The sequence below is a fragment of the Oreochromis niloticus genome, linkage group LG7 (genome assembly GCF_001858045.2).
Source record: "Oreochromis niloticus isolate F11D_XX linkage group LG7, O_niloticus_UMD_NMBU, whole genome shotgun sequence".
Lineage (NCBI taxonomy): Eukaryota > Metazoa > Chordata > Actinopteri > Cichliformes > Cichlidae > Oreochromis > Oreochromis niloticus.
The window spans coordinates 33,112,386-33,138,204 of record NC_031972.2 but is presented as its reverse complement, the minus strand read 5'-3'; the positions used below and the strand labels follow the sequence as shown (position 1 = coordinate 33,138,204).

The window sequence follows — 25,819 nt, the reverse complement described above, 5'->3', positions numbered from 1 at the left end:
AACAGTTGAGACGCATTTTTTTCTAAAACTGTAGTGGTATGTTTTTATGCGTCTCTGTGGCTTTTAAACCCCAAAACACGCTGCGCCAAAAATTGGTCCACCCCAAGGATTGGAGTTAAGGAGGATTGCCAGGATTTATACATCGGGGAAACCAAACAACCTCTGGCGAAGCGGATGGCACAACACAGAAGAGCTTCCTCGTCAGGCCACGACTCTGCAGTCTGTTTACACCTACAGGCCAGAGGAGACTCTTTCAAGGATGAGGATGTACACATCCTGGACAGGGAGGAACGCTAGTTTGAGCGCGGAGTCAAGGAGGCCATTTACGTGAAAAGGAAAATACCATCTCTGAATTGAGGAGGGGGCCTAAGGGTACATCTTTCACCATCTTACAATGCTGTGATTGCAGCCATTCCCCAACTCTCTGTGAATGGTACTCATGGCCACTGATTAGTGGTCTTTGATCAGTGGTTGTTGATCAATGGCCATGACAACTTGCATATTTATGATCAAGGAACTGACCTCACAGCCCACTGTTCAGTCAGTGGGCTGGTTTTAGTCATTGTGCAAATGTACTGTAAGGTTGGGGAAACCTGCAGTCAGCTGAGGCTGAAGAAGTCACTTGGATTATGACGAAACGTTTCTCCCACTGAAAACGCTACATCCAGATGAACAGATCAGCCTTTTGGGATTCATGTCATAAGGTTTCTAAAGTAGCCACGCATCATGCGGTCCTGCATATGACCATGTGTCAGAAAAGGAAGTTAAAACTCCCAGTGATGCATTTAGAAACTTCCAAACTTAGGACGCATTGAGTGGACAGCGAGTTCAAGTGACCCTTTGCACTGCGGCAGAGGACAGAAGCGACAGCCTCGCAGAAAGTCATGAGTCACGTATTCTGTTATTTAACAAATACTGAAAGTCTACGCAGTAGCAGACCAACACTCAGTGTAACTGAAGGCTGCTTTGTCACGAGCTGAAAACAGTGAAATGTTGTCACGTGTCTGCAGATCTCCGTCTACAGACCGACACATGACGCCTCAGCAGCCTCCTCTCTCCTGCTCGCTCTCTCTCCGCATCTCTGCCTCCATCAGGACACGGAGCTCCGCCTCGGATGCTGCTGGAGCTGTTTATCTGATTACCAGATACACGAGCTGCGCTTCCTTAAAGCGACACCCTGGCCTTAATTAATTACACTGCCAGTGAGAGAGAAAGAGAGGGAGGGAGAGGAGGAGAGAGAGACGCCGTGGATGCAGGTCCCACCTCCTCCCTGCAGGATGCCGCGAGCAGCCGCTTCATCTCCTGCCTCGAGGTTATGAAACTGTAACCTGACCCTGCACGCCAGCAAGAAGACCCCCTCCTCTTCCTCCTCCTCCCTCCTCCTCTCCATCCTGGGATACATCCACGATCAGTGCGTCACGCGGGTTTTTCTTCCGCTTTCTTTGGTCGCCTCTCTGCATCACGCTCAGCTGATGAAACTGGCATCAAACGCGCGTCCCTACAGCCTGAACGGCATCTATGGAAGGTCCGCGTGTGCGCGTCCTCGCTGCTGTGCTGGCGGCCTTCCTGTGTTTCCGCACTCCTGTTTCGCAGCCGGTACTTTTCCGCTCGCACGCAGCAGATGAAACCCCGACTCGCTGCCTCTGCGCTTCCTCCCCGCGTGGGCTCTGAGACCTGCGTCAAGCGCGCCTCGTCCTCTCCGCGTCCCCGCCGTCGCCGTGCCGCTGATGCGGTGCGCCTGGGTGCTCGCTTTCTCCTCGTCCTGGCCGGTTCCTGATCCTCTGGGCCGGAGGGCCAGCCTCCTCCATCGGGGCAGGATGGTACGGTTTGTGAGCGCGCTGGGGCTCGTCATATTCAGCGTGGCGCTGCTCATCCTGTCTCTCATCAGCTATGTCTCCATCAAGAAGGACTTCCTGTTCAGCACCCCGAGATATGGACCCAACGGCGGACCCAGGATGTACATGTTCCACGCGGGGTTTCGGTGAGTCCAGGCCAGGCTGTGGACCTGCAGGTTGTTTGGATCGCAGCAGCTGAGTGTTTGCTTTTTATTTTTCCATCAGTAGGAAACCGTTATCAGGCGCTGGCCACACTCAGGCGAAGGCCTCTCTGCTGGGTGAGGCCTGCCTGCTTTTTCATTCTTACTCAAGTGCTCATTTCCATAATTTACACTCCAGAATGTCCAGAAATATGTGGACACCACATTCCCGTAAATAGCCTACGTTGTAAATGTAAACAATGTCCACGAATTTAAAGTTGAATTAATACACTTACACATCTTTGCACCTTAACCTTCTCACTCATTTTTGTGTCCACACACTTGAGCTTTACATGTTTCATTTAATTTTTTTCTGAGTAATGAATAACTGCAGTTTTTATGACTTCCTCTTTGGGTTCAGCAATTTAATAAATCAGTGTAGTGGGTCTTTGTCAGAGGGGAAGCATTTAAAACAGTGTAACCAAGGAGGAAGTGCTAAAATCTGCAGTTCCTCCTACTTAAGTAACTGCTGACTTTCGAGTCAGCCTGCTTAAGGCGAGACTCCAGTCTTTTGGGTTTTGCTAAAGTAATAACTCCAGTAAGGACGTTGTTAAAGACACAAGGACCAAAACTCTTGTAATGACTCAGCAGTCTCGTGTTGCTGTTTAAATCTGTGGCTGTGTGTATTAATTTAAGGAATTCAAATTAAAGAAGATACTCTAACTCATTCTGGTGACCTTTACTTAGTTTTTGAAACATGTTGTACTTCTTAAGTCTAGCTTGTCTTGCGCTGTTTTCTGGTTTAGACTTGAGCTCCTGATTTATAGTGAAGGGAAACCCCAGTGTTAAAGCACACAGTTATACAACCCCAATTCCCCCAAAGTTGTGAATCTGTGTAAATAAATCTGTGTAAATAAAAAAAGAATGACATGATTTACAAATCTCATAAACACAAATCTCATCTAATGTTTAAACTGATCCAAGACTGGATAAGAAACACATTAGCTCATTTTGAATTTGATGGAAGGAACACGTCTCATGGTCATGCTTAACTCTGTAGCATCCCCTCTACTTTTAACATTGGTCTGTAACTGTCTGGGAACTGACATATGGAAAACATCCATCCATCCATCCATCCATCCATCCATCCATCCATCCATCCATCCATCCATCCGGTGACGGTATTCCAGACATATTTCTTTCCAGCCGAAGTTTCTCCAGTGGATCCTGAGGTGCTCCCAGGCCAGACACAAAATATAATCTCTCCAGAGGGTTCTAAGACTACCCCGGGTTTTCACCCCAGTTAGGCGTGCTTAGAAAAACCTCCAAAAGGAGGTGCAAAGGAGGCATCCTAATGAGATGCCATACCCACCTTAGCCTGTACCTTCTGACATGCAGGAGCAGCGGCTGTACTCTAAGATTCTTCTGGAAGTCTGAACTTCTTACCTTCCCATCACCTGAGAATAATATCCCAAGATACTTAAACTTCCTTGCAACTCCCTTGCTTGAGGCGACTTTTCAGTTTTGGGTTTTATAAACTGCTCCCACCTTTTCTGTTTTGTCTCTTACATGATAAGATAAATGCCACTTGTGTCTGACAGCCAGCACAGGAAACAGCTGGCATATCTCCCTAAAGTTGAACCCCCCACCCCTTCATGAGATCCTTAATGAATATATTTATATAACTGAAAAGAGAACATCTATCTCTATGTGAAAGACCAGGAGCATGACTTCCTCTCTCTTCTGTTAAATTTCCAGGAAGTCAAGGCTACAGTTTCTAGCAACTATTTAACAAAAACAGCAGCATGCTCGTCCTCCAAAATCTAAAATTATTTTCACTACAGATGTTGCTTGTTACGTTCCCCTGAGGGGTCTAGGCAGCGAGGGGGAAGTAACAAAAAGTGTCCGGGTCAGAAAAAGGAGTCAAGGAGGCAAAGCGGTTAAATTAAATAATTTTATTAAGGTAGCTCAACTAAAAAAGACGGACAAGCCGCTATCACCATTTAAGGAAAACAAACAAAACTCAAGCGTTGGTCAATAAAGGAAAAAGTAAGTCAAAAAGAGAGAGCAGCTCACTAACTGCAAATACACCAAATACACAGCTTGCTAGCTGCAACCACACTAATGGCACACTGGCCCAGAGCTCACCTTTCCCTGGGCTTAAATACTTTTAATTACTGACGAGAGTTACCTGCACAAAAGAAAAAAGGTGGCAGCTAAGGCAGGAGAGATGGTCGGACACGCCCACACAGACAACTTCAGGAGGCGGCCCTGCTAGGGCCGTAACATTGCTACAGATTAAATTTATAGCCTCCCAGTTTCCCCGTCTTCATTCTAAGGTCAACTAAACTAAGAAAAGCTGAAACGGGGTCCACAGGCCCACACAGCGTGGTACATCCTGTTTACTGCTAATGCTACTCCTGTACTTGCAAGTGCAGGTGGGACTTCTGTATCACCCCCTGATTAGGTGAAAACAGATGATGGTGGCAATTTGATCAAAACACTGCAGAATTGGTTCAGCTTAACATTTTCTATCAAAGTGTCAGTTTGTTATTGATCAGTTTGCAGTTAATACACCATAGAATGACACTGACTGCTTCCTAACTCATCACTGGTGGAAGGCGTTTTTTTCCCCACTGAATAAGGAGACAGCTTTGCCCTAATAAACCGATCTAAATGTGGTACATGTCAGTGTGTTTTCCAGTCAGTGTGAGTGTGTGTCAGCCTGAAGAAAAACAGGGCATCTGTCACTTAATCCCACAGCTGTGAACTAGATCAGCACTTCTCACTCTCATTTACTTTTATAAGTTTTATTCTAATGAAGGAAGACGTACGTTTTGCTCTTATAAAAACCCCCAATTTGCATTCATCAGCCACTTTATTACACCCAATCAACTACATGTTAATGCAAATATCTAAATCAGCCAGCTACATGTCAGCAATCCAGTGCATTTAGGCATGTAGACATAATCAAGATGACCTGCTGAAATTGAAACCAAGCATCAGAATGGTGAAGAGAGGTCATAAAGTGACTTTGAATGTGGCATGGTTGTTGGTGTCAGACAGACTGGTCTGAGTATTTTAGAAAGTTCAGATCTGCTGGGATTTTCCTGCACAACCATCTCTAGGGTCTACAGAGAATGGTTTGAAAAAGAGAAAATATCCAGAGAGTGGCAGTTCTCTGGGTGAAAATACCTTGTTAATGCCAGCAACAGAAGACCGGGTGTCACTCCTCTCAAATAATAAGAAGAATCTGAGGCTACAATTTGCACAGAATGTTAGAAAAACATTGACTTGTCTGATTAGTCTGGATTCTGTTGGGGTGTTCTGTTCTGTTCTGTTCTGGATGAAACGGTCGGAATTTAGTATAGATAACGTGAAAACATGGATCCAAACTACAATATCAAGGTGTACCTAATAAGGTGTGTATATTCCCAGTGTTTGCACAGGACTTCTGGCTAATATATGAACCAAAGACATCAGTGGGTTCGTCATAAGTGGTTTATTTAGTCATCAGTCATGCAGACACACTCAGATTACAAAGTTCCCTCAGATCTGACCTCATCTGTCTCCAATTTCCAGGTTTTATACTAATTCTACGCCAGTAATGTGTTCATTGTATAAAAGTGGCAAAATTGATGTAAATCCTCATAAGAGCCAGTATTACAGCTACTGTCAGGTTTGTCTTTAAAACATTATTCCTCATAAAGACTGATTATAAACATTAAGGATTAGCTTGAGTTACATTTACTGCAGGAACTTACAGTCTAAATACGATGTAAAGTGCATTTCCACAACATTAATTCCATCAGTACAACAACATGTCATCAGTCATGTCACACTCGCTGCTCTGTAGCTTCCAAATGATCTCTCCTCTTCAGTGTTAAGCTGATCTTCCTACAGATGTTTCACATTCAGTAAGGGGGGTGGGGGGAGTATTTTGTGAGCCACTGGAAAGTTTTTAAAGTGAAACATCTGTGCAGAAAGTAAAACATCATAATAAATAAGTTGTCTCCTGTATACAGTGCTTAACACATTTATTAAACCACCAGCAAATGTAAAGTTTATACCACAGCTGCCCTAAATTGTCAGTAGTGGTAATTACCAAAAATCATTTTTATATTTCTGTAACCATCAATCCACCTGTGTGCACGAGCTCTTAATCAAAATTATATTTTTAATTCTAAAATATTATTATTGCCATCCCTGAAATTTCAAATGTACACCTAAAAATAGTAAAGCACATTATTATTATTTTATCAAGATTACAGTTTTACTTGATTACTTACTTCCTGAAAAGAAAAAAATGTTTTAGTGGTTGAATGTTATTTGTGATTAATTTGGAATTTTTCAGAGAAGTCGGCTCAAATTTGGCCATAAAAAAATTCAAATAATTTTTTTTTTTGTTTTAAACAAGTTTTTGACATCTCTCTCTCTCTCTCTCTCTCTCTCTCTTTCTCTCACACACACACTGTCCAAATATATAAAGTGTTTCATTTCCTTTTAGCATTTGAAAGCACAATTTCCTTTTAGCATTAGTTGTGATGCAAAAGTACAGAAACTTTGCTCATAATAAAGTGAAGTGAAAAAACCCGAGTTTAATTTGGGGGATGTCCCCTTCAAGGTCATCTCTTTGTGCAGCTTTGAACAGCTTCCTGCATAGCTTCCTGCATAGCTTCCTGCATAGCTCCTTTCCAGTTTTCACCATTCATTCATCTTAGATTTGATGATTAGAGCTAAAACTCTGCCTCCGACCCCATGAACAAAAAGTGGTCCACACAGCCCAGACCTTGAGGTGGCCAGGTGTGCCCAGTTTTCTAAACTGGACTCCCAGCAACTTTAGCGACTTATGTTTCATGTTTTGATTGGTTCCTTAGACTTTTCTTTCAGCCTGTTGTGTGGCAGGTCTCATCTGTAGACACTGGAGATGTGGTGTGGTTTGCTTCCAGTCAGTCACACTGGCGCCACCTGGGCCCAGCCTGGCAGTGCTCTAAGCCAGGGGTCACCAATCCCAGTACACGAGGGCTGGTGTCCCTGCAGGTTTTAGACATGTCCTTGATCCATCACAGCTGATTTAAATTGATAAATTACCTCAACATGTCTTGAAGTTCTCCAGAGGCCTGGTAATGAACTAATCATGTGATTCAGGTGTGTTGACCCAGGGTGATATCTAAAACCTGCAGGGACACCGGCCCTCGTGGACTGGGATTGGGGACCCCTGCTCTAAGCCCTCAGAGCTCAGTTGCTGTGTGGTTCTCCTCCCTCAGCCACCTTTTGGATTTTGTTTGGTCTTTTATTTGATTTTCTACATTACACAACATTGCATACAGCATTTCTTTACTCATGCAATCATTATACCAGTGATTGCAATGATTACACCCACCAGTTAGTTTAAGTTCTTTCCTTGTTTCCTTAATTTGAAATAGTTTAATTAGCATTTGTGTGCATCCCCCTTTTTGTCCCTTTTGTTTGGCCCGGTTGGTGAGATTTCACACCAGTGCTGGAGAACTAGAGCCCATACAAGTAACAACCAAAAACCTGGATGATATCGAGGACTACCACAACAGTGGCCTGGCCAGCAGTTGGTGTGGACCGGGGATGGCTGGTCAGCAGCTACTGATTGACAGACCTGATGGATAAAAATATAACTAAGAAAGAATGATAAAAAAGTCACCAAATATACAAGTGTGTGTGAAACAATAAGCTGCAGTATCAGTAGGTCTAATGCACTTGAAAAGGTGTTCACATTTTTCTGTCCAGTTAAGCAGCAGACAGCCATTTATCTTAGAATATGAACAGAAAACATCAGGAGCTGCTTTTCACAAAGACTGATGGCAGAAATCACCTGTGCTAAAAATAAAAGAAAAAAAGAAGAATAAAAAGAAGAAGAAGAAGCATGTTTTAGTAGGGACAGTGCAGCTGAGCTCCACAGAAATCTGTAAATCTTTGCTGTCCGACATGTTGGGTCAAGTCCGGAGTGCGATGCTCAAACAGCGCCAGTCTGATGAGGGCTCTGTAGGCTGCCCGGCCGTCCTTGGCTGATTTGATTTACAACACGAGAGCCGCATTCATTTTCCTCCCGCCTGTAATAATTTTCCCCCTCGCTTGCTGCCACCGCAGGCCAAGGTTACGCTCAGAGTGAGTTAGATGTGGAGCAGAGCAGCATTTTGAAAAGAAAGCAGTTTGCTAGTGGACAAGTGTCTTGTCATGTTGTTGCAGCGTGAGTGTTAATTTATCATCAGGAACATGGTGATTGCTCTGATCACTGTGCAGCCATATTGGATGGAGAAGGTTTTAGTCCATGTCATGGACTTTCTGCCTGCCAATAAACCAACAAATATTACAATTCAAATGATATTAGTGATGATGATCTTTGCTGTTGTATCTTAATCAGGCAGAAAATGTCACTGGTTGCTGTGAATGTTTCTGCAAGCTTTCTCATTGCTTTCTTTCTGAAGAGGAATGAAAGCAATGCCACAGCTTCTGAAAGTAAATCATTCTGATGTGCTGTTTTGTTAAGATATAAATAATCTCAAGGTTTCAAGCCATCTCTCAAATCACCTGCTTTGTAAACAGTAACAAAGGTTAGCTCCCTGCTAGATGCAGGGAGCTACAGTTATGGAGCTCCCAAAGTGCTCCCTTCCTGTTTTCTTTTTTTGCATAGTCTTTAAATGTGATGTAATCTCAACCAAGAGCTATCTCACTCAAAACCACATGTGCCAGCATCTTAGTTGTACTCGCTGAAACATCAGAGGGTTAAAAACATCTTTCAGACTCTTGTAACCGATCCATCTTGCCAATGCGGAAGTTTCTTAGAAAAAAAACAAACATGTACTGCTGTTATTGATTGAAAATGCCTGTTTTCACTTTCCCATTACAGTGAAAGCATTTTGTTTAAATCTGTGCTTTGTTGTGTGTGATGATTGGAGGTCTTCTTATTTTTGATACTGCTGTCACAGTTATTAATGTGTTGTTGAGCCATTTAGATGATTTGCGGTGAGTATTTGAAACGCACCATGCATGCCTGGTCTCCAGCTCCAAAGTCAAGGGTGTCATTTGAAATGTCAATGAAGAACGAGTGAGTTATTTATTTTTTCTTTTTGTTTCACGCCCCTCCTGCAGCGAGAGGCCACCTCGCAAACCCGACCTGAGGTGAATAAAGAGTGCTGATGCTAAAAACGGAAGGATGCAGTGCAATCCTTTCTTTTTTTATATCCGGGTTTATGTCAATCACATATGTATCAAATAGGTATATGTATGTCAGTCGACTCCTGTTAAAGCTTGACCTGCCAGCCTACTTACCATTTTCAAATCGAATCAAAATTAAGATCCCAAATGCTCACTTGAGCCTTTTTAATGTTGTGGTGCTGAATTTGACATGGCATGAAGAAATGTACCGCATGTAGATATAAAAAGTGGCCAGTTAGAGATTGACGAGGTACAACACAAATATAAATATATATGTCTCTATATAAATTAGATGTATATTTGTATATTGTAACCTTATTCAGTTTAAGTAGAGGTTGCAAAATGATTCAGCATTTCATTGCAATCTGTGAGCATTATAATTTGAGCATACACAGCTAAATACATTCAAAAGTAAGAAGTCTTACATACAAACTGAGATCCTGTCCAACCTCCAGTTTGTAGAGCTTTAATGATAAAAATAGTATTTCATGCTGATTCAGATTCAACTCCCAAACTCTTTAATTGAGCCTGAATGTCTGCAAAAATGGCAGATGCTACTGCAACGCCTGAGTTGCACAGACATAGAGACACCAGTCGCTAGCGGAAAATGTGCATTCTCTAATTGGTGGCAAGTGACTAGGTGGCTGCAAAGAACTTTGTTATGATTGCTTTAGTTGCTAGCAGATTGTTGCCTGTAGTTTGCATGAAAGATGCCAACTTTTCTGTAAACACTTGCTAACTATTAGTACCAATTTCCCGCATGGTATTAATAAAATATGGTGTAGTGGGGTACACATTAGCCTAACATGCAAAAGGTCTCTGGTTTAAGACTAGGAGGAAACATACATTCCTTTGGGGTTATGTCAGGAAGGGTATCTGGTTTTTAAAGTCTAACAAAACAAATACGCAGAGCTACCTGCTGTGGAAATCCTGTGTTGCACTGTCTAGCTTCACTGCTCCTCAGAGAGGAGTTGGCAAGTGTTTGCAGACAGGTTGGTGTCTTCCATTCAAACTACAGGCAACCATCTGCTAGTGAAGAAAGCAGTCATAGACTTTCAACAATCTCCAGCAACTCCATGCCAACTGGTCAGGGAGTACATGTTTTTCACCTGCACGAACCTGGTTCTTCATGGAGGATAAACATCAAAGACTTCAAATAGTATTTGATCAAATATTATTTGCCTATGTCATACTAGAGACCTAAAATCTTGACATTTTGAAGTTTAGTCTGTGGCAGGAAACTAGTCTTAATGACTCAGTTTTCCCAGACAGGGATTAAGCCTTAGAATAAAACTTTCCAGTGGAGACCTTCATTGAATTTTTGTTTTAGTCTAGGCTTAATTCACTATATACAAAATGTCAAGTTTTCATTGCAAAAACCCGGTGTATAGAAAATCTTTTAAAATACTTACCTGATGAATCTCCTAGTTGAGTCTAGGTTTTATTACAAATATACAGGACGATTATCATTACCGAGAAATGAAAGTTGAGGCTTCTTGCACTGCAAATAAAAATGTTCATCTTAACACGTTTGTTTTGTCATTGATGTGGACCAGTGTTTTAAAAGCATCCCAAACACAGAAACAGCGAATGAAAATGTATTAGGCTGAACAGTCAATATTTCCTCAATGTCACTATGAATAACTTGTTAAGATGGACAGAGTTGCTGCAACTGTTTGGCCTTATTGCTCATTTTTCCACAGAACCCTGAAGAGTCTTTATTCGTTGACTAAACCAGATCCGCATGCAGGAAAGAGACTGAAAGTCTGCATTTACATTTAGCTGAGTGTAAATGAATGAGCTGTTTTTCATTGCAGCTGGTTTCCAAATGAACAGAATGATAGATATTTGCAAAATAGCTCTTTAAAGTCTTGCACATTTCAGTAAGTTTCTTTTGGAAGCATTTTAGCTTTGTGGAGAAAAAGACAAAATCTGATTTATGAATGGCTTCTTGGAGAGTTCCAATCTACAGTTCCTGTCTTATTTATATTTTCATGTAATAGTTTTGGCCATATTGTTTTTATTACTTCTACTAAAACATCACTGTAAAGAAGTTGTGAAAAAACACCACCTGACAATCAGACAGGTTTTTAAACAATTCAACATTTTTGGTTCCAGGTATTTGCTCAACTAAATATCTTTGAGTATTTGTGGCTGTAGCAAGAAAGGGTGGCATGCATGCTGCATGCACGAGGTGCGATCAAAAGTTATTTGGCCATATCAGTGCAGTCCCTACTCATTAACTGGACTACTGGCCAGATTTGCATCCCTGCATCTTCATCCACTTTCTTAAAAATGCAAATAAAAGTGGAATGACTAAAGTTTTGACACAGTGGAAGAAATCAAGTGCTTATTGTAGAAGGAGTCATCCTGACTTTGATGGAAAGATTATTCAAATTTGATTTTTATTGACTACCTTAGAACTTTCTGATCACACCTCACATACTTTGTGCAAGAAGAAATAACAACATAACAGTGCAAGAAGCTGCTTCTCTGGATGGGCTCCAACACTACCGCTTTGGACTGTTGCTAGTGACTGTAATCCATGTTCTGCTCTGCAGCTTTGGTGAGCTCAGCGTAGTGGCATCAGCTCCTTACCTTTTATGGATCATTGGGCAACACTCTGTATTTGGTGGTGTTGGACACTCTCTCTCCAGAACAGAACAACATTTACAGTCGCCAGCTGCAGTTCAAGGCAGTTGTCGGTGTCTGAATGATGCTGAGGACCCACCAGAGCACAAAGCTGACCAGCATGCAAGTGTTAAATGCTAGATGAAAAAAATAAATCTCAAAATACTTGGGCACTCATACCAGTATAATATGCATGTTTGAAAAAAAAGAGATTTCTTTAATAATTAGCTTATTCTTAAAAAACACGACTGTTGACTTCATCTAAAGAGATGCACAGGATGAATATTTCTGACACACTAAAAGTATATTTAGTATATTTATTCTCAGACTGTTGCTGTGCTATAGTACAGTTTCTAGTTTCATTCAGGAGCCACTGAGCCACAGTTTTTACTTCCAAATAAAAATGTGTTTATATCCTGGCTTGTTCAAAACCTGCCTGATTGCCTGACTTTTTGTTATTATGTCCATTTGATGATATTCAAAGCTGCTTAATGGTTTACCAAAAAGCTAAAATGCTTCATAAAATATTTCTAAGTGCTTTTATTAAAAAGAGGACCAAGTTAATTGACATGTCTCTGCCTCCTGTGTGTAGCTCCCAGTTGGCAATGAAGTATTTGGATCCAGCTTTTACTTCTCTGACCAACGCTCTCAGCGAGGACCTGCAGAACTCATCTAAATGGAGCCACAACAGCACTGCTTTTAACCAGCAGAGGTAGAACACACATAAAAACACACACACACACAAACTGTCTCCTGCATTGGTTTCTGATGGTCGTGAAAGCTTAACATGCTTTTAGCACTTCCAACAGCGAGTGTTAGTTGTGAAAAAGTTTGCCACATTTTTTGTGTTAGTGAAAGCTTTGGGTAGCTGTTCAGAAACACTTCACTGAATCCGAGCCCAGTATCACTTCCCTTTACTGATTGTGGACCATTTTGAAACTCTTATGGATTAGTGCAAGATGTTTTTTACTAAATAAAAGCATGAGCTTAAAATTCATCTAGTAGATTTTTCTTTGTGGATAGGGCTGCTACTGACCTATATTCTACAATACAAAAACATACAAATCCAAGCTATGTGTAGTCATAACGAGTCACATTAAAGTCCAGAAGTTTGATGCTAATCTAAAGAAGTCTCAAGTCTGAAGTTAAAGCATCACTTAAGTCAGTTAAGTGTTTAGTCACATTTAAAAATACAAACCTCCAGCTCTAAAACTGAAGGTACATTTCTCAACAGACTCCTAACTGTTTAGTAGAGTTCGCTATCAGCCAATGAAGATATACCTTAAACCTCTTAAGATTCTTTTTAATGGCCACCAGGGGGCGATGCCTGTGGTTGCAAAAAAGATTTTTGGTCCTATAGAAGTCTGCGGGAAATTGGCCTTCTAACCTGACCTCAGTAAATAGTTTCTTGATGAGTTTATGGGCTTAGTCAAATAATAGTCTCAGATTTAGGTTACTCAAGGCAATTCTACAGTCAGATCTGCCTCTTGCTTCTCACATTTGGCTTCAAAAGACAAAGATGGTCATGATGAATACACTCAGATAGAGCCATCAAAGCAGGACTTTGGAACCCGGTGATTGACATCATGTAGCTACATCCATCTTTTATACTATCTATGGTCAACACCAATTTTTAGACCCAAATGCATTTGTGTCAAAATAGAGTTCATTGTGCCTACACAAATACAAGATACAGGGTAAGAACTCTGGTCCCAGCAAAGTGGAGGGAGGAGAGCCTTTCTTCCTGAAGATCGACTACATATCAACTTCCAGTCCTACTGCCATAACCTTGTCTTATTTATTTATTTTTGTCCACCTGGAACAACTCCCAGCACATTTTCACTGCACATGCTTTTGTAGTGTTCTACCTGGCTTAATAGATTTCTCTGTGTTGTCTGTTGTAGCTAAAATTTTTTCATCTTGCAGGAAGGAGATCTCTCAGTACATCGACATACCCCACAACTTCACGCTGACTCGAGACTCAGTTCGAATCGGTCAGCTGATGCACTATGACTACTCCAGCCACAAATACGTCTTCTCCATCAGCGAGAACTTTCGCTCTCTCCTCCCGGAGGTCTCACCAATCCTCAACAAGCACTATAACGTATGTGCTGTGATTGGCAACAGCGGCATCCTCACTGGCTCACGCTGCGGTCCCCAGATTGAGAAATATGACTTTGTCTTCCGCTGCAATTTTGCGCCGACTGAGATCTTTAAGAAAGACGTTGGGCGTCGCACCAACATGACGACCTTTAACCCCAGTATCCTAGAGAAATACTATAACAACTTACTAACTGTGCAGGACAGAAATAACTTCTTCCTTAGCCTGAAGAAGCTGGATGGCGCCATTCTGTGGATCCCGGCGTTTTTCTTCCACACGTCGGCCACAGTGACGAGAACGTTGGTGGACTTCTTTGTGGAGCATAGAGGTCAGCTCAAGGTCCAGCTAGCTTGGCCTGGAAACATCATGAAATATGTCAACAAGTAAGAAAAAGCAGACTATTAACCATTTAAAACCGGTCGGAGCGGGCACGCTCCGTTTTGCGTAACTATTTTTAAATCCCGGTAGAACTGCAACCAGGTAAACTAGCAGCAATAATTTTTTTTGCATATGAAAGCAGAGGAGTTGTACTTACATCTTATGCCATCAGCTTGTCCTAGGTCACGGTTTCCTTCCACACATAGCTTTGCAAAAATTGCATAAAAACCACTTGCAGCAACAAAAACATAATGTTCCAGAAACATGCTTTGCCGATCCGATCAGCTGTTCGTAACACTTCCTACGTTGGAATATAAGTCAGCGCGAACTATCGCGTGTCCGCCATTACCTGCCCGAAACCGGAAGTGATGTAATTTTCGCGTAAAATGTACATTTTTACCTTCAGGGCCTCATAAGCCTATACTGGTGTTTTTAAAAGTTATGTTTGACTTTTTGCTTTTCTGTATCATTTCTGGGATGCTTAGAACTCAAATTGCACTGCTGGAAATAGTTTATTTTGATGCACATGCTGTTTTTTGGCAAATTTGCATTATAATATTTATTTTCGTTTTTCCTGCAGGATATAAAAATTGGTGTATCTCAAAAATAAAACTATGAAGACACTCAAAAAAAATTTCCCATGGTTAGAAACTATTTTGTGCAACTTTTTTGTATTTACAGTTTTGAGGGATAAACCTCTTAAATTTCTCTAACTATAAATATTTTTTAAAAAACCAGAAATGATTTTCAATTTTTTTTGTAGTTTATTGCATTAAGATTAAGATTAAGGCTGTAGCTGTTTGTGCTTTCTCTCTGTCTGTGTTTTTAAATGCCCCTCATCCACCTTGATCCTGTTTAAAGAAACTAGCAGAAACTGGCTGACACGTGGCTGTTTTGTATTGAGCTGTATTCTATATGGCAAAAGAGGAGATTTAGGCTCCAAAGCCGGATTATAAGGAAACAGCTATTTAGTGAAAGGTATGGCACACAGCTGTAACAGTGTGTGTGGAGAGAGGGGGATTTAAGTTGGGTTCTTAGTGTTGTAGTGGCAGAATAGGGCTGCCCGTACAGTAGTCTAATCTTTACCAATCCCATTAAATCTACCTGCTCTGGAAGAATTACCACTTTTAAGCAGCTCAGACGGCTTTCAGTGCTGTAAGGACTCTTTTGTTTAGGCCAGTTTGGAGAGTTTCCCCCTTTGTGATTTTATGTCCTATCAATAGAGTCCTATTTTCTGAATTTTTGGGAATGATTTCTAGAAAAAAGCAGACAAAAGTGGACAGGATGATATTCCTTTATCTCCGTTTACCAAAATTCAGGTTTGTGCCTATACTGTACAAAACAAGGAGGAACTAATTAGGAACCAAAGCAGGAAGTCGATGCTAACAAGGATCAAAACACAGCAAAAACATTGCAAAAAAAGTACAAGGAACATGTCACAGATAAACTCAGTGGTTTGTTGCAAATCCTTGATTCTAATATTCTTTAATTCTAATAATCGTTTTGCATTTATTTGCCACTTAGTTATTAGTTAGGTCATAGCAATTTTCAAGTGTTTAATAGTAAAAGTGATATAATTCACTTTAAAAGTGAATAAATAAAGTTGTGAATGCCTGAATTATTAATTTAATCTGTGACTAGTCTCTTGTCATTCATACTCCACAGCTACTGGAAAACCAAGCAGCTGTCGCCAAAGCGCCTGAGCACAGGCATCCTGATGTACACGCTGGCTTCTTCCATGTGCGACCAGATCCACCTGTACGGTTTCTGGCCCTTTGGCTGGGACCCGAACACAGGCAAAGAGCTCCCCTACCACTACTACGACAAGAAGGGCACCAAATTCACCACCAAGTGGCAGGAGTCCCACCAGCTGCCTGCCGAGTTTAAACTCCTCTACAAGATGCACACAGAAGGACTGCTGAAGCTCTCCCTCTCCCACTGTGCTTAGGGATAAAACTGCGGCAGGTACCGTGCTCCTTCAGGCTCCCATCAAGCACTTCCACTGGCCGGAGTTACAGAAAGGCTGAGACAAGCATAGTTGGGACTCGTGCCGTTTAGTCAAAGGCAACAGCTTGACTGTAAGGCTGAGTTTGTGCAGTGGAGATCAGCCTGAGATACCTGAGCAAAGGCTCGTAATCGTGCACTCAAGATGAACTGTGACAGCTCAAGAAACAAGCAGTGTGTTAATTTTCTACTGCTCATAAATCTACAGCTGAACAGCACTGCGTTTAGTTTCATTTTCCCACAGAAAGGTGGACTGTCATGCAAAGCTGGTCTTCAGACAAGTGTCACAGCGCTGGGTCGTTTAATAGTGTTTTAATTGCAATGGTGGTCTTTCACAGAACTGATGCAGACACATGCAACATAAAACAGCTCCATCCAGAAATGACAGCATGTAGGCCAATCAGATTCAAGCACATAGATCCAGGCATGGCAAAAAACATGATTTTGTGGCTGTTTTCCAAAAGTTGCAAAGTGCTGTCTTACGTTAGTTATATATTATGATAAACAGCTGTGTGGCGCTGGGGTTTGGTAAACCCTCAAACTCAGAGCTCTGACATTTTGGGGTTTTTATTTCTTTGGTTTCTTTGCTGTTTTTGGTCTGAAAACAACAATGCTGGGATCATCCGCATGTCAGGGACCACACTGACAAAATCTGGAGATTGGATGTATGCAGGGTCCTGACAAGTTAAAAATATCCTAGATTTTATTTTTGCACATTAGAGTCATATTAAGAAAATAAGATGAAGCTTGATGAAGATGATGTTGAGATCAAGTTACACAGTATTTCGCCTTTGGCCAAGATACATCATCAGACTACATATCTTTCTGTTTTCAAAACTTCCACAGTGCCACATACGAAGGAGAACAAAAGGAGGTACCAGGTTTGGCTTTCTTTGCTCCACCTGACAGCTCCAACATCATCATCAGTCTTTCCTTTTGCCATGTCTGCTGTTATGCTATATATATAAGAGCGCTCAGTCTATATATTTAGCACAGTGAAAGGATATAGTAGATCCTACAGTGGTGCAATCGGTGCCTGGAGAAGTCTCTTTTTTGTTTATTTAAGCAGCAGGTATGATGTAGTATAAACGCCCTGTGCTACAATCACTAAAGTATGAAAAAACTTATTGCATTTGTACTTCACTCTCCAAAAACGAAGTAATATTTTTTATATTCACATAACTCTATCTGAGTTTGTGTCCATCTGATCAATGTAAATCCATTTTTCTTTCTCCTTCTAGTCTCATTAGCTCATTCCTTATTCCCGTTTCTACCATGCTGTTTTTATTTGTTTGTTGTGTACGAGTGGTTTGATAACCTTTGATTTCTAAAGTGAACCTCCTGCTAATGTTAGAGCTATAAACAGAGTAAACCGTGGAGTGAACGTCACTTTAAAAGATCTACTTTTAAAACGAATAACTATATGTTTCATAGGGATAGTAGGGCTGAGTGATTCTTTTGAATATCAGTTAGGAGAAACAAGATAATTGGATTCAAATGATAACTTCTGCAGAAGCCACTAAGTGTTGGAGATGGAGCCAAGATGATGAAAAGAGCTACTTTGGTCAATAAGATTTCTGTAGAAGAAGTAAGTTAGGACAAAGTTTAGGAAAGGCTTGAAGCTCTGAAAGGCAGGTTGGTACAAAGCAGAGTTTGCTTTGTGGTCAAAAGCAATTCAATTCTCTCCAACTGTTTAAAAAATTCAATTTATTTATTAATTAATTAAATAAATGCATGATTCTTGAATCCATAATCACATTAAATAATCACAATTACAAACAATCCCAAATCCCAGCTGATCTGTAAAGTTCAACCACAGACTGTATTTAAATGATGGAAATTGTGACATCACAGTTTGTTAGTGAGGCAAGGAAGCTAATTTACCAAATTAACTTTTGTTGTTGTTGTTGTTGTTGTTTTTTTTAAATAAATTCAGTATAACCTGAAACTACTAACTGAGCCAAGTCATCAGAAAAGTGTTCACTTCACAGAGCAAGAAAGCCGAACTGCTGGAGTTGCCCCCTACTGGCTTTTAGAAGTAATGTAGATTTAAGGTACTTCTGTATGGACCCAGAAGCTACGTCCAGCTTTTTTAAATGCACTTTAAGAGTCCAGCCCAGCTAGAAAGAAATAAAAAGACATTAATTTAAGGTGACTAATAAAAAGTTAAATTAAGATGCATCAGCAAAAGTTCTTCTGCTTTTACATGGAAAATAGTTCCTATTATATTTTATTCAAGTCCACTTTGATAGAAGTTGTGGCATTGTAGTGTAGTGCCTCCTGGATGACCACACAAGGCCTCACGTTCTCCCTCTGATGATGAAATTTACATCACTTGAACCTTTTAGCTGCTTGTCTTTAGCATCGTGTTTTGGGCCTCGTACAGTTCACCACTTTATGCCAGCAACGAGAGACTTTTTACAGACTTTCAAAAAATCTGATTGAGCCACGGTGACCTTCAAGAGGGAGTTAGCATCATCAGCGCTATCGACACAATGTTAAAATTCTTGCTTGCTGTTTTGTAAAATGGGCTGTGTGGTAACATTACCTCAGTGGTGTTTAGATTTACCTTGTTACTCAGTAAAACAGTGAACCAGCCACAAGTGAATGGAAAGAGTTTAAAAATATAGTATAAGAATAAGATATGTTTATATTTGTGTTTATTTATTTGTTTTTTAAATCATGTCTTAATTTTATTTTGTGTAAAGGGAAAACACTGGTATATGTACAGGTTGTTCATTTTAGCAGGAAGACACGTGTTCCCTCTTCCATATTGTTGTTGTTTTTTTTGTAAAGAATGACGATGATGCAAGTCCAGATATTTGACTGACCACTGGTGGGTCCATTGAGACGTTGTTATTTTAAACCTTTACTGTTAGAAAATACTAGTAAGGCAATGGAGAGAGCCTGAAGTGGTTTTAACATCAACTTATGATCAAGAATCGGTAGATTAAAGGTCGTGACTGCCACGAGACTGTTGCCTATCTGCTGATGTAATTGTGGAGAGTTTGAGACTTTAACATTGAGAGCAAACAGCTAAATAAGATAAAGTTATTATAAAGGGTTTTTTGTGCTTACACAACAAAGTCTTTGTTTGTCGGCTTGTTCATTGTTTTTATAAAGTATAACAAGCACAAAGATAAGACAATTAAAATATCAATTTTCTTACTGTCATTAATCCCTGTTTGTAGTTGTTACAGAAATGTGCACATTTTTCACAATATATCCCAGGAGGCACTTTTCATTTCATGGGAAAAATCCACCGTCGATGTAAAAGTTTTGGCACTCTTGGCTTTCCATACTTATTTGCGTCCACATACTCAGGTTTTTGTGAACAGGTACAGTTGTACAAACGTCTTTTATCATTACTTCTCTGAGTGTTTTGTGGTATGTTAATCTTTTTTTTTTTTTTTGCTGTTGCTTCTGTGTATGTGTGTTTACGAATCCATCAAATACTTTTTTATTTGGAGTTAATTAGAGATGATTTAAGACACCACATGTTACATGAGAGAAATTCCATCATAAGCATGTTTTGTTTTTAGGCACATCAAATATGAATTATAATTTTTTAACATGCTTTTTATCTCCAAGGGAGAGTTGTGTCTTTGTGAATTTTTAATTTTTTAAAATTTATTTGTGTTTTGCAGAAATGAGGGAAACTGGGACTAATTTTGTAATCTGCAGCTCAATTTTTGCTGGATTTCACTTATTTTTTCCTTTTAGTGTCCTAAAGTTTTATTCCAGAAAGATTAAATATGATGCTTTGGGGACTTAAAGACATAAAGATTGTTGTTGTGAAGGTTATGCTATTTTCTGACTTGAGCTGAGTTTTACAAGATGTTCTCATGTTTTATTTTTGTCTTTTTTCTTCTTTCTTTTGTCATCTTTTATTTTTGTAGTGTAAAATAATAGTAAAATATCAGGTAACAGCTTTTACAGAATGTATTTTTTCGCATTGTGAATGAAACTGAGGCCGGCTCCATTCACGTCCATGTCTTCAGAGACCAATGGAGGAAGATTTGTGCAGGAATAACATAAACTAGAACCACTTTTAGATATCATAAACAATATGCTGTAGATTCAATAATAAGTTTAAGTCATCCAGTACTTGAAAGAAACTATATCTACTCTGTATTTATTTCATTATTTAGTCATTAAATTAATTAAATGATCAGTTTGACAATGTGAGTGGTGTCTTCTTCTCCTTTGTTAAAACGATGAAAACATCTTTTTCCTTCCTTAGTCAGCACAAACTGAACAAAGTCAAACTACAGATGTGAAATCATCCTAACGCTGGAAGCTGCTGACTGTGGTGGGAATGACAATCACTGTCAGAAAAAGCACAACGTTATCAGCAGTAAACACTGATTTGTCCACGTCGCACAGGGTAAAACCCACTCTGTGACCTTTAATCTACACGAGGGAGGACATGGAGGTCCGTGTGCCATCACATGTTGACACGTCTAACGCTGATGCGACTGCACATCATTGCCTTCCAGTGAAATTTTTATAACTGTTATGCAAAACAGGACAACATATGGAGGTGCAGTGGATAGCATTGTTGCTTCCCAGCAGGAATATCCTTTGCCTGGGATTTTAGAAGTTCTTCATTCTATCTGCTTCCCTCCACAGTTCAGAGATATCCATGCTAGGTTAATGGGTGATTCTAAATCTCTCTTTTAGCCCTGCACCAGACTGGCGACGTGTCCAGACTCCATCGTTTGCCTTATGACAGCTTTGATAGGCTTCAGTCCCACTGCTACTTTGAATCAGATGAGTGGTAGAAAGTGAATGAGTGGATGGATACAAAACCCTGCACCACCTTACCTCTGCTCAAACAACAAAACTACAACTCATTCCATTTCGTCTCTGATCCAGAGTTATTACAATTTTATAATTTTGTTTTCTAATTGTTTTTTGTTGTTGCTGTGTATCTACGCAGAGTTTATGTGTCACATGCTTTATGTTTAACATAGCAGCCAAATAGAAATATTTGATATAATGAATAATGATAAAAAAAGTGTATTCAGTCACTCAGACATTGAGAAAGTCCACTTCACTCGGCCACTGTGAGTGCTCTACCTGTCAAAGTGCAATCAAATCACTGATTAAAGCTTAATTAGACAATACTCTTTGTTTCTGGATTGTTTTCAAAGTGCACTACGATGGTGACTGAACTGTGCACAAATCCTTGCCTTGTTCATGGGTACCTGAATAGTTTTGAAGCCTGCCAGTATCTCATACATCAGCCCTGGTCTGGAATAACTAAAATGTCTCCTTTGACAGTCTGTTCCACGAAATGCATAAACAGGAAAACCAAGGATGCAAAAGCCTCATATTTAAGTGAATGTATGTATATATTTGAGGCTGTATGTTTACTTCTGACCCTGTATGGATTACAGAAAAACCCAAATAAATTCCAAATTGTGCATCCAAATCTTGTTTTTTAAAAGTCATTGAAGATGTATGCTGTGCGATCATTCCACTCGGGCAAAAGACACGAGATTCATACTCAAAATGAGGTTAGGTGTACTTAAAGAATGGATCAAATTATAACATAAAGATTACCATAAAACATGACAAACATAAACACAATTACAATTACTGCGGATTATAATGGCATGTTTATAAAAAATAGTAAAAAAACAAACCAAACAACAACCCTGTTAAAACTATGGAAAACTATGAAACTATTTAGGCCAAACCGTATGGTACTAGGCTGTAAATATGCTTTTAGATGATATAAATTTGGACTTTTTAATCTGGAGGTGTGTGGGGATTCACTCACTTTTTGAGCACTGGATTTTCGGCTCTGGAGTTTCCTCTTGGAGAAGCCTGAGAAAAGTAAGTGCAACCACCACAAAGAAACTCAACTTTCAGCACAACTGCTTAATCACTGAATTCAGTCTGTGATAAAGTAACAGTGACAATGATTCAACCTGTTCAGACCAAGTAAAGTCGTGACATCAGTGATTTGCAGCACACTTCTGAGTCCAGAGTTTTTTAAACTGAAGCCTCGTTCTCTCTTCCTTCAGCATAAAATTTCCAACTGGATTTTTTAAACATTGTTTTAGATCCAGATGTTTGGGACCCTACTCTCTTTTAAACATCATCACACAATTCCTTTATTTGTGTGTAACATATGAGTTACAAAGCCCAACCTAAAGTCAGGCGCACAGTTTCTTGTGAAGGTTATAGAGGCCTCTTTCATCTACTAAACAGAAGGGAAGTAGTTTAATTCCTGCCATCCCCATTTTGAAGTGTCCTCGAGCAACATCCTAAACCCTAAATTGGCTTGATCGTTGGTTGGATGATCAGTAAAAAGTGTTTAAAGACATTGAAAAATAAGTGCTGTGTGAATGAATCAGTCTGCAAAAGCAAGAGTCCACAGTAGGAGCAGAGAACTGCTGTACAGCGCATCCCTCTGTCCCTAGAAAGTCCAAGTGAAATGTCTTCTTCCAAAATGTCCTGTACTTCAGGAGCGTCCTCACTTATAAAGATAGAAATATGATAAAAGTTACTTAAAATATCATCACATTTGCAAGATCCGATGTTTTCAAAGTGTCGTCATTTTATTGGTCTAAAATGCACACAGCACTAACAGTTCAAAGGCAAACACACAATGCAAACAGAAGTGATACGAGGCTGCGACGCCCTGCAGGTCGATACTCTGTGAACAGCAGAGGTCAAAGGTTGTCGAGTGTCTTCAGAACGACTGCAAAGCTGCTGAGAGGATGCTCAGAAAACGGCTGGATTTTAAATGCTCTGCTTCAGGAAAGATTTCTGCTCACATTTACAGATATGCCACAAATACTTGTGAAGATGTTCAGGACACATTTTCATTTGAGATGAATCAGGATTCAGGAAACAAATAAAACTGTGATTAATTGCACTAGAACTTTTTTGAATATCTACCATAGACAAAGTTTAGGTATGATGAACAATAACAGCTCAAATAAGAAAATGTATTTGTATGAAACAAAAACAGTCCACTCACTCAAATAGATAAAAAAAATAAATACATTTTGATTCCACAAAATAAGGCAGAAATTAGGTGTTAAGTAATACTTAATTAACCAGTACTTTAGCAGTTATTAATTATTGTTATTGTAATGTAACTAAATCAGAATTAGGTGCAAGTGAGTGTATTTAATGTTATGGCTGATCAATGTTTGGTCTTTATTTATAACACTAACCCACTTATTGTTTTCTTTATTTTTTTTATGTTTTAAAAACATGAAGATATTTTATTCATTTTGTTATTGCCGTATTCGTTCATTAACTCAGTTAGCTATTTGCATATCTATTGATTTTTGTTTTATCTAATTTTGTATTTGTTTGTTGAGTATCTATTTATATAATGTCTCTGCTAAAGTGACCCCGTTTCCTCCTGCAGGAATCAATAAAGGTTTTTCTCTTTAGACTTTTTTGTTTTTAAGCCGTCTTTGACTGTTGACGCGTCTTCAGAAGCTGGTCAGTAAAGTTGGATCATCTAAAATATCTGTGCTCTCAGATGGCTTTGAAAGCTGGAGAGTAGATGTGAAAAAAAAAGATAAGATTTCATAACAAATTAAACATTAATCACACAAACGGTTGTATTTTTTAATTTTATTTAAAGCACCATTTGATTATTTTATGACTAAATTAATAATCCCATTTTCACACTGATTAACAATCTACACAATGGTGTGTTAAATCCAGCTGTTGACTTCTGCAGAATTTCTTTTGTTAGGCTTTGCTCACACAGGGCAGGGAGGACCGAAAGTGTCAGAGGTCAGAGGTCAGCCACCACCAGCGCACGCCATCTGACCCGTCTCATTTACATACAAACTGACCTACTTTCAGATGGCGCTAGTTTCTGTCTTTAAAACTCCTGAAAGATTTGAAGGAAATAAAATTATTTTAGAATCAAAACTTATTTTTTAATAAACTGAAATTTATTGGAATTTGTTTTTTTTAAATGTCTGCATTTTTATGCAGTTTGGAAAAAAAATTTGAAAGCATATTTAATAAAAAGTAGTTGCTGATGTTTGATGGCTTCAGAGGCCCAAATTTAAATTTTCATAGTAAAACAAAGAAGCAACTGAGAAACATGAACTCATATTTTTACATACTGTAAAATAAAAAGTTGATCTCAGTTTCAGTGATTAAACCACTTTGTGCATATTAGTAGTTGGATTTTCATGCTGGTGCATTTTATTGTTGTATTACCACAGATTAGGGCTGTATTAATGTCCTCCCTCTGTTCTTTTAATCTCTCTGACTCCAATTCAGGACTTCTTCATCAGGATAAATTTGGCACCAATCACCTTCCTTCATAAAGAAGTAAAAGTGCCTAAAATGATTAACCAGGTCTGTCTCCTTGAAGTAAAGTGAGATATATAGATCTTTTTATTTCCCCAACCAAAATAAACCCATAAAATTCAAAGTGACAGATAAAAAAAATTACATCATGTGCAGAAGAATGAAAGTCAATATCACGCAGGTGAGAAAAATACAAATAAAAAGCCAAAGATATATATATATATATATATATATATATATCTTGTAAATATATAAAAAGACCAAAAAGAGAAAAATTAGTCTTGAAATCATCAGATGATTTTTTTTTCAGCTGTCGTCTCCAATTCAAACGTGTCGAGTCGTGAAATATTAAACTCGGCTCTTCTTCCTCTTATTTCTCCTCTCTTTGATCAGCGTTGTGAAAACTCAGAGACGCTCAACCGTCTTCTTGACGAGTGGAAATCAATAAATCAAATGCTATGATTAAAAGAGCAACATGCCAGAGGACATTAAATAATCATGCAGGAAGGAGAGAAGGAGGAGGAGGAAGAGCCCTCCCCCTCTTTCAGTCCTGTAGTTAATGGGCGAGTCTCTAACTAAACCTGATATTCTGCAGAAATCAGCTTCAGATGCTCAGATTTTGGAAAATGAGCCATTTTATTGACAAAAAAGATAAGAAAGGGGAAAATCTTTGTGAATTATTTAAAATTATTTTGGGCATTTAAAATGTGTGTGTGCCCTCTGTGTTTATAATGGTGTTGCAGCTGGTTTATAATGCAGGTTATTCCTTGGAAGTCTAATTTTTTACTTACTTTTTTTAATGTTGCACTTCTTAGTTAGCATGTATTTTGTGTAAAATTGTGTGTTTATGTCTATTTATTTTGGTATCCTGTGTGTCAGTATTTTTTGTTTGTGTTGCAAATATAAATACATGTGACCTCCCACAATGGCCAGTTCATCATCGTCGATTCCTCCTGTGCATTTCCGGCTACATTTCACTGTAGTTTTTGCAGTAATCAGTGAGAGAATAACAATCATCACCTCAGTATAAAGTATGATGATCGTAGTGTAAATACAAGGCCTAAAAAATGTCAGCAGATTTCTCGAGGGAGATTTCAGAAAATGAAAAACAACAACATCAAAAAACTAACCACTATAAAGAGCAGGGACTCAGGAGGGGGGAACAATCCCAGGATTTTATGTATGGATGGATGACATTTTTTAATCTCTGCTGGCATTGCATTAGAAACATGGGGACA

At 39.4% G+C, this 25,819-nt stretch overlaps 1 protein-coding gene across 2 annotated transcripts; it reads left to right on the top strand.

Annotated features, from left to right (window-relative positions):
• Positions 1-676: 676 nt before the first annotated feature.
• Positions 677-20,466, top strand: st8sia3 (ST8 alpha-N-acetyl-neuraminide alpha-2,8-sialyltransferase 3). Of its 2 annotated transcripts, XM_005470496.4 has the most exons (5): positions 677-1,981; positions 9,098-9,127; positions 12,387-12,506; positions 13,721-14,278; positions 15,939-20,466. In XM_005470496.4, the coding sequence occupies exons 1-5, from the start codon at positions 1,728-1,730 to the stop codon at positions 16,219-16,221; spliced, it is 1,245 nt and encodes a 414-aa protein (XP_005470553.1). In that variant the 5' UTR covers positions 677-1,727; the 3' UTR covers positions 16,222-20,466. The 2 variants fall into 2 exon arrangements, with proteins under 2 accessions (XP_005470553.1, XP_003440105.2); XM_003440057.5 differs by lacking the exon at positions 9,098-9,127 and having other exon boundaries at positions 683-1,981.
• Positions 20,467-25,819: the final 5,353 nt, after the last annotated feature.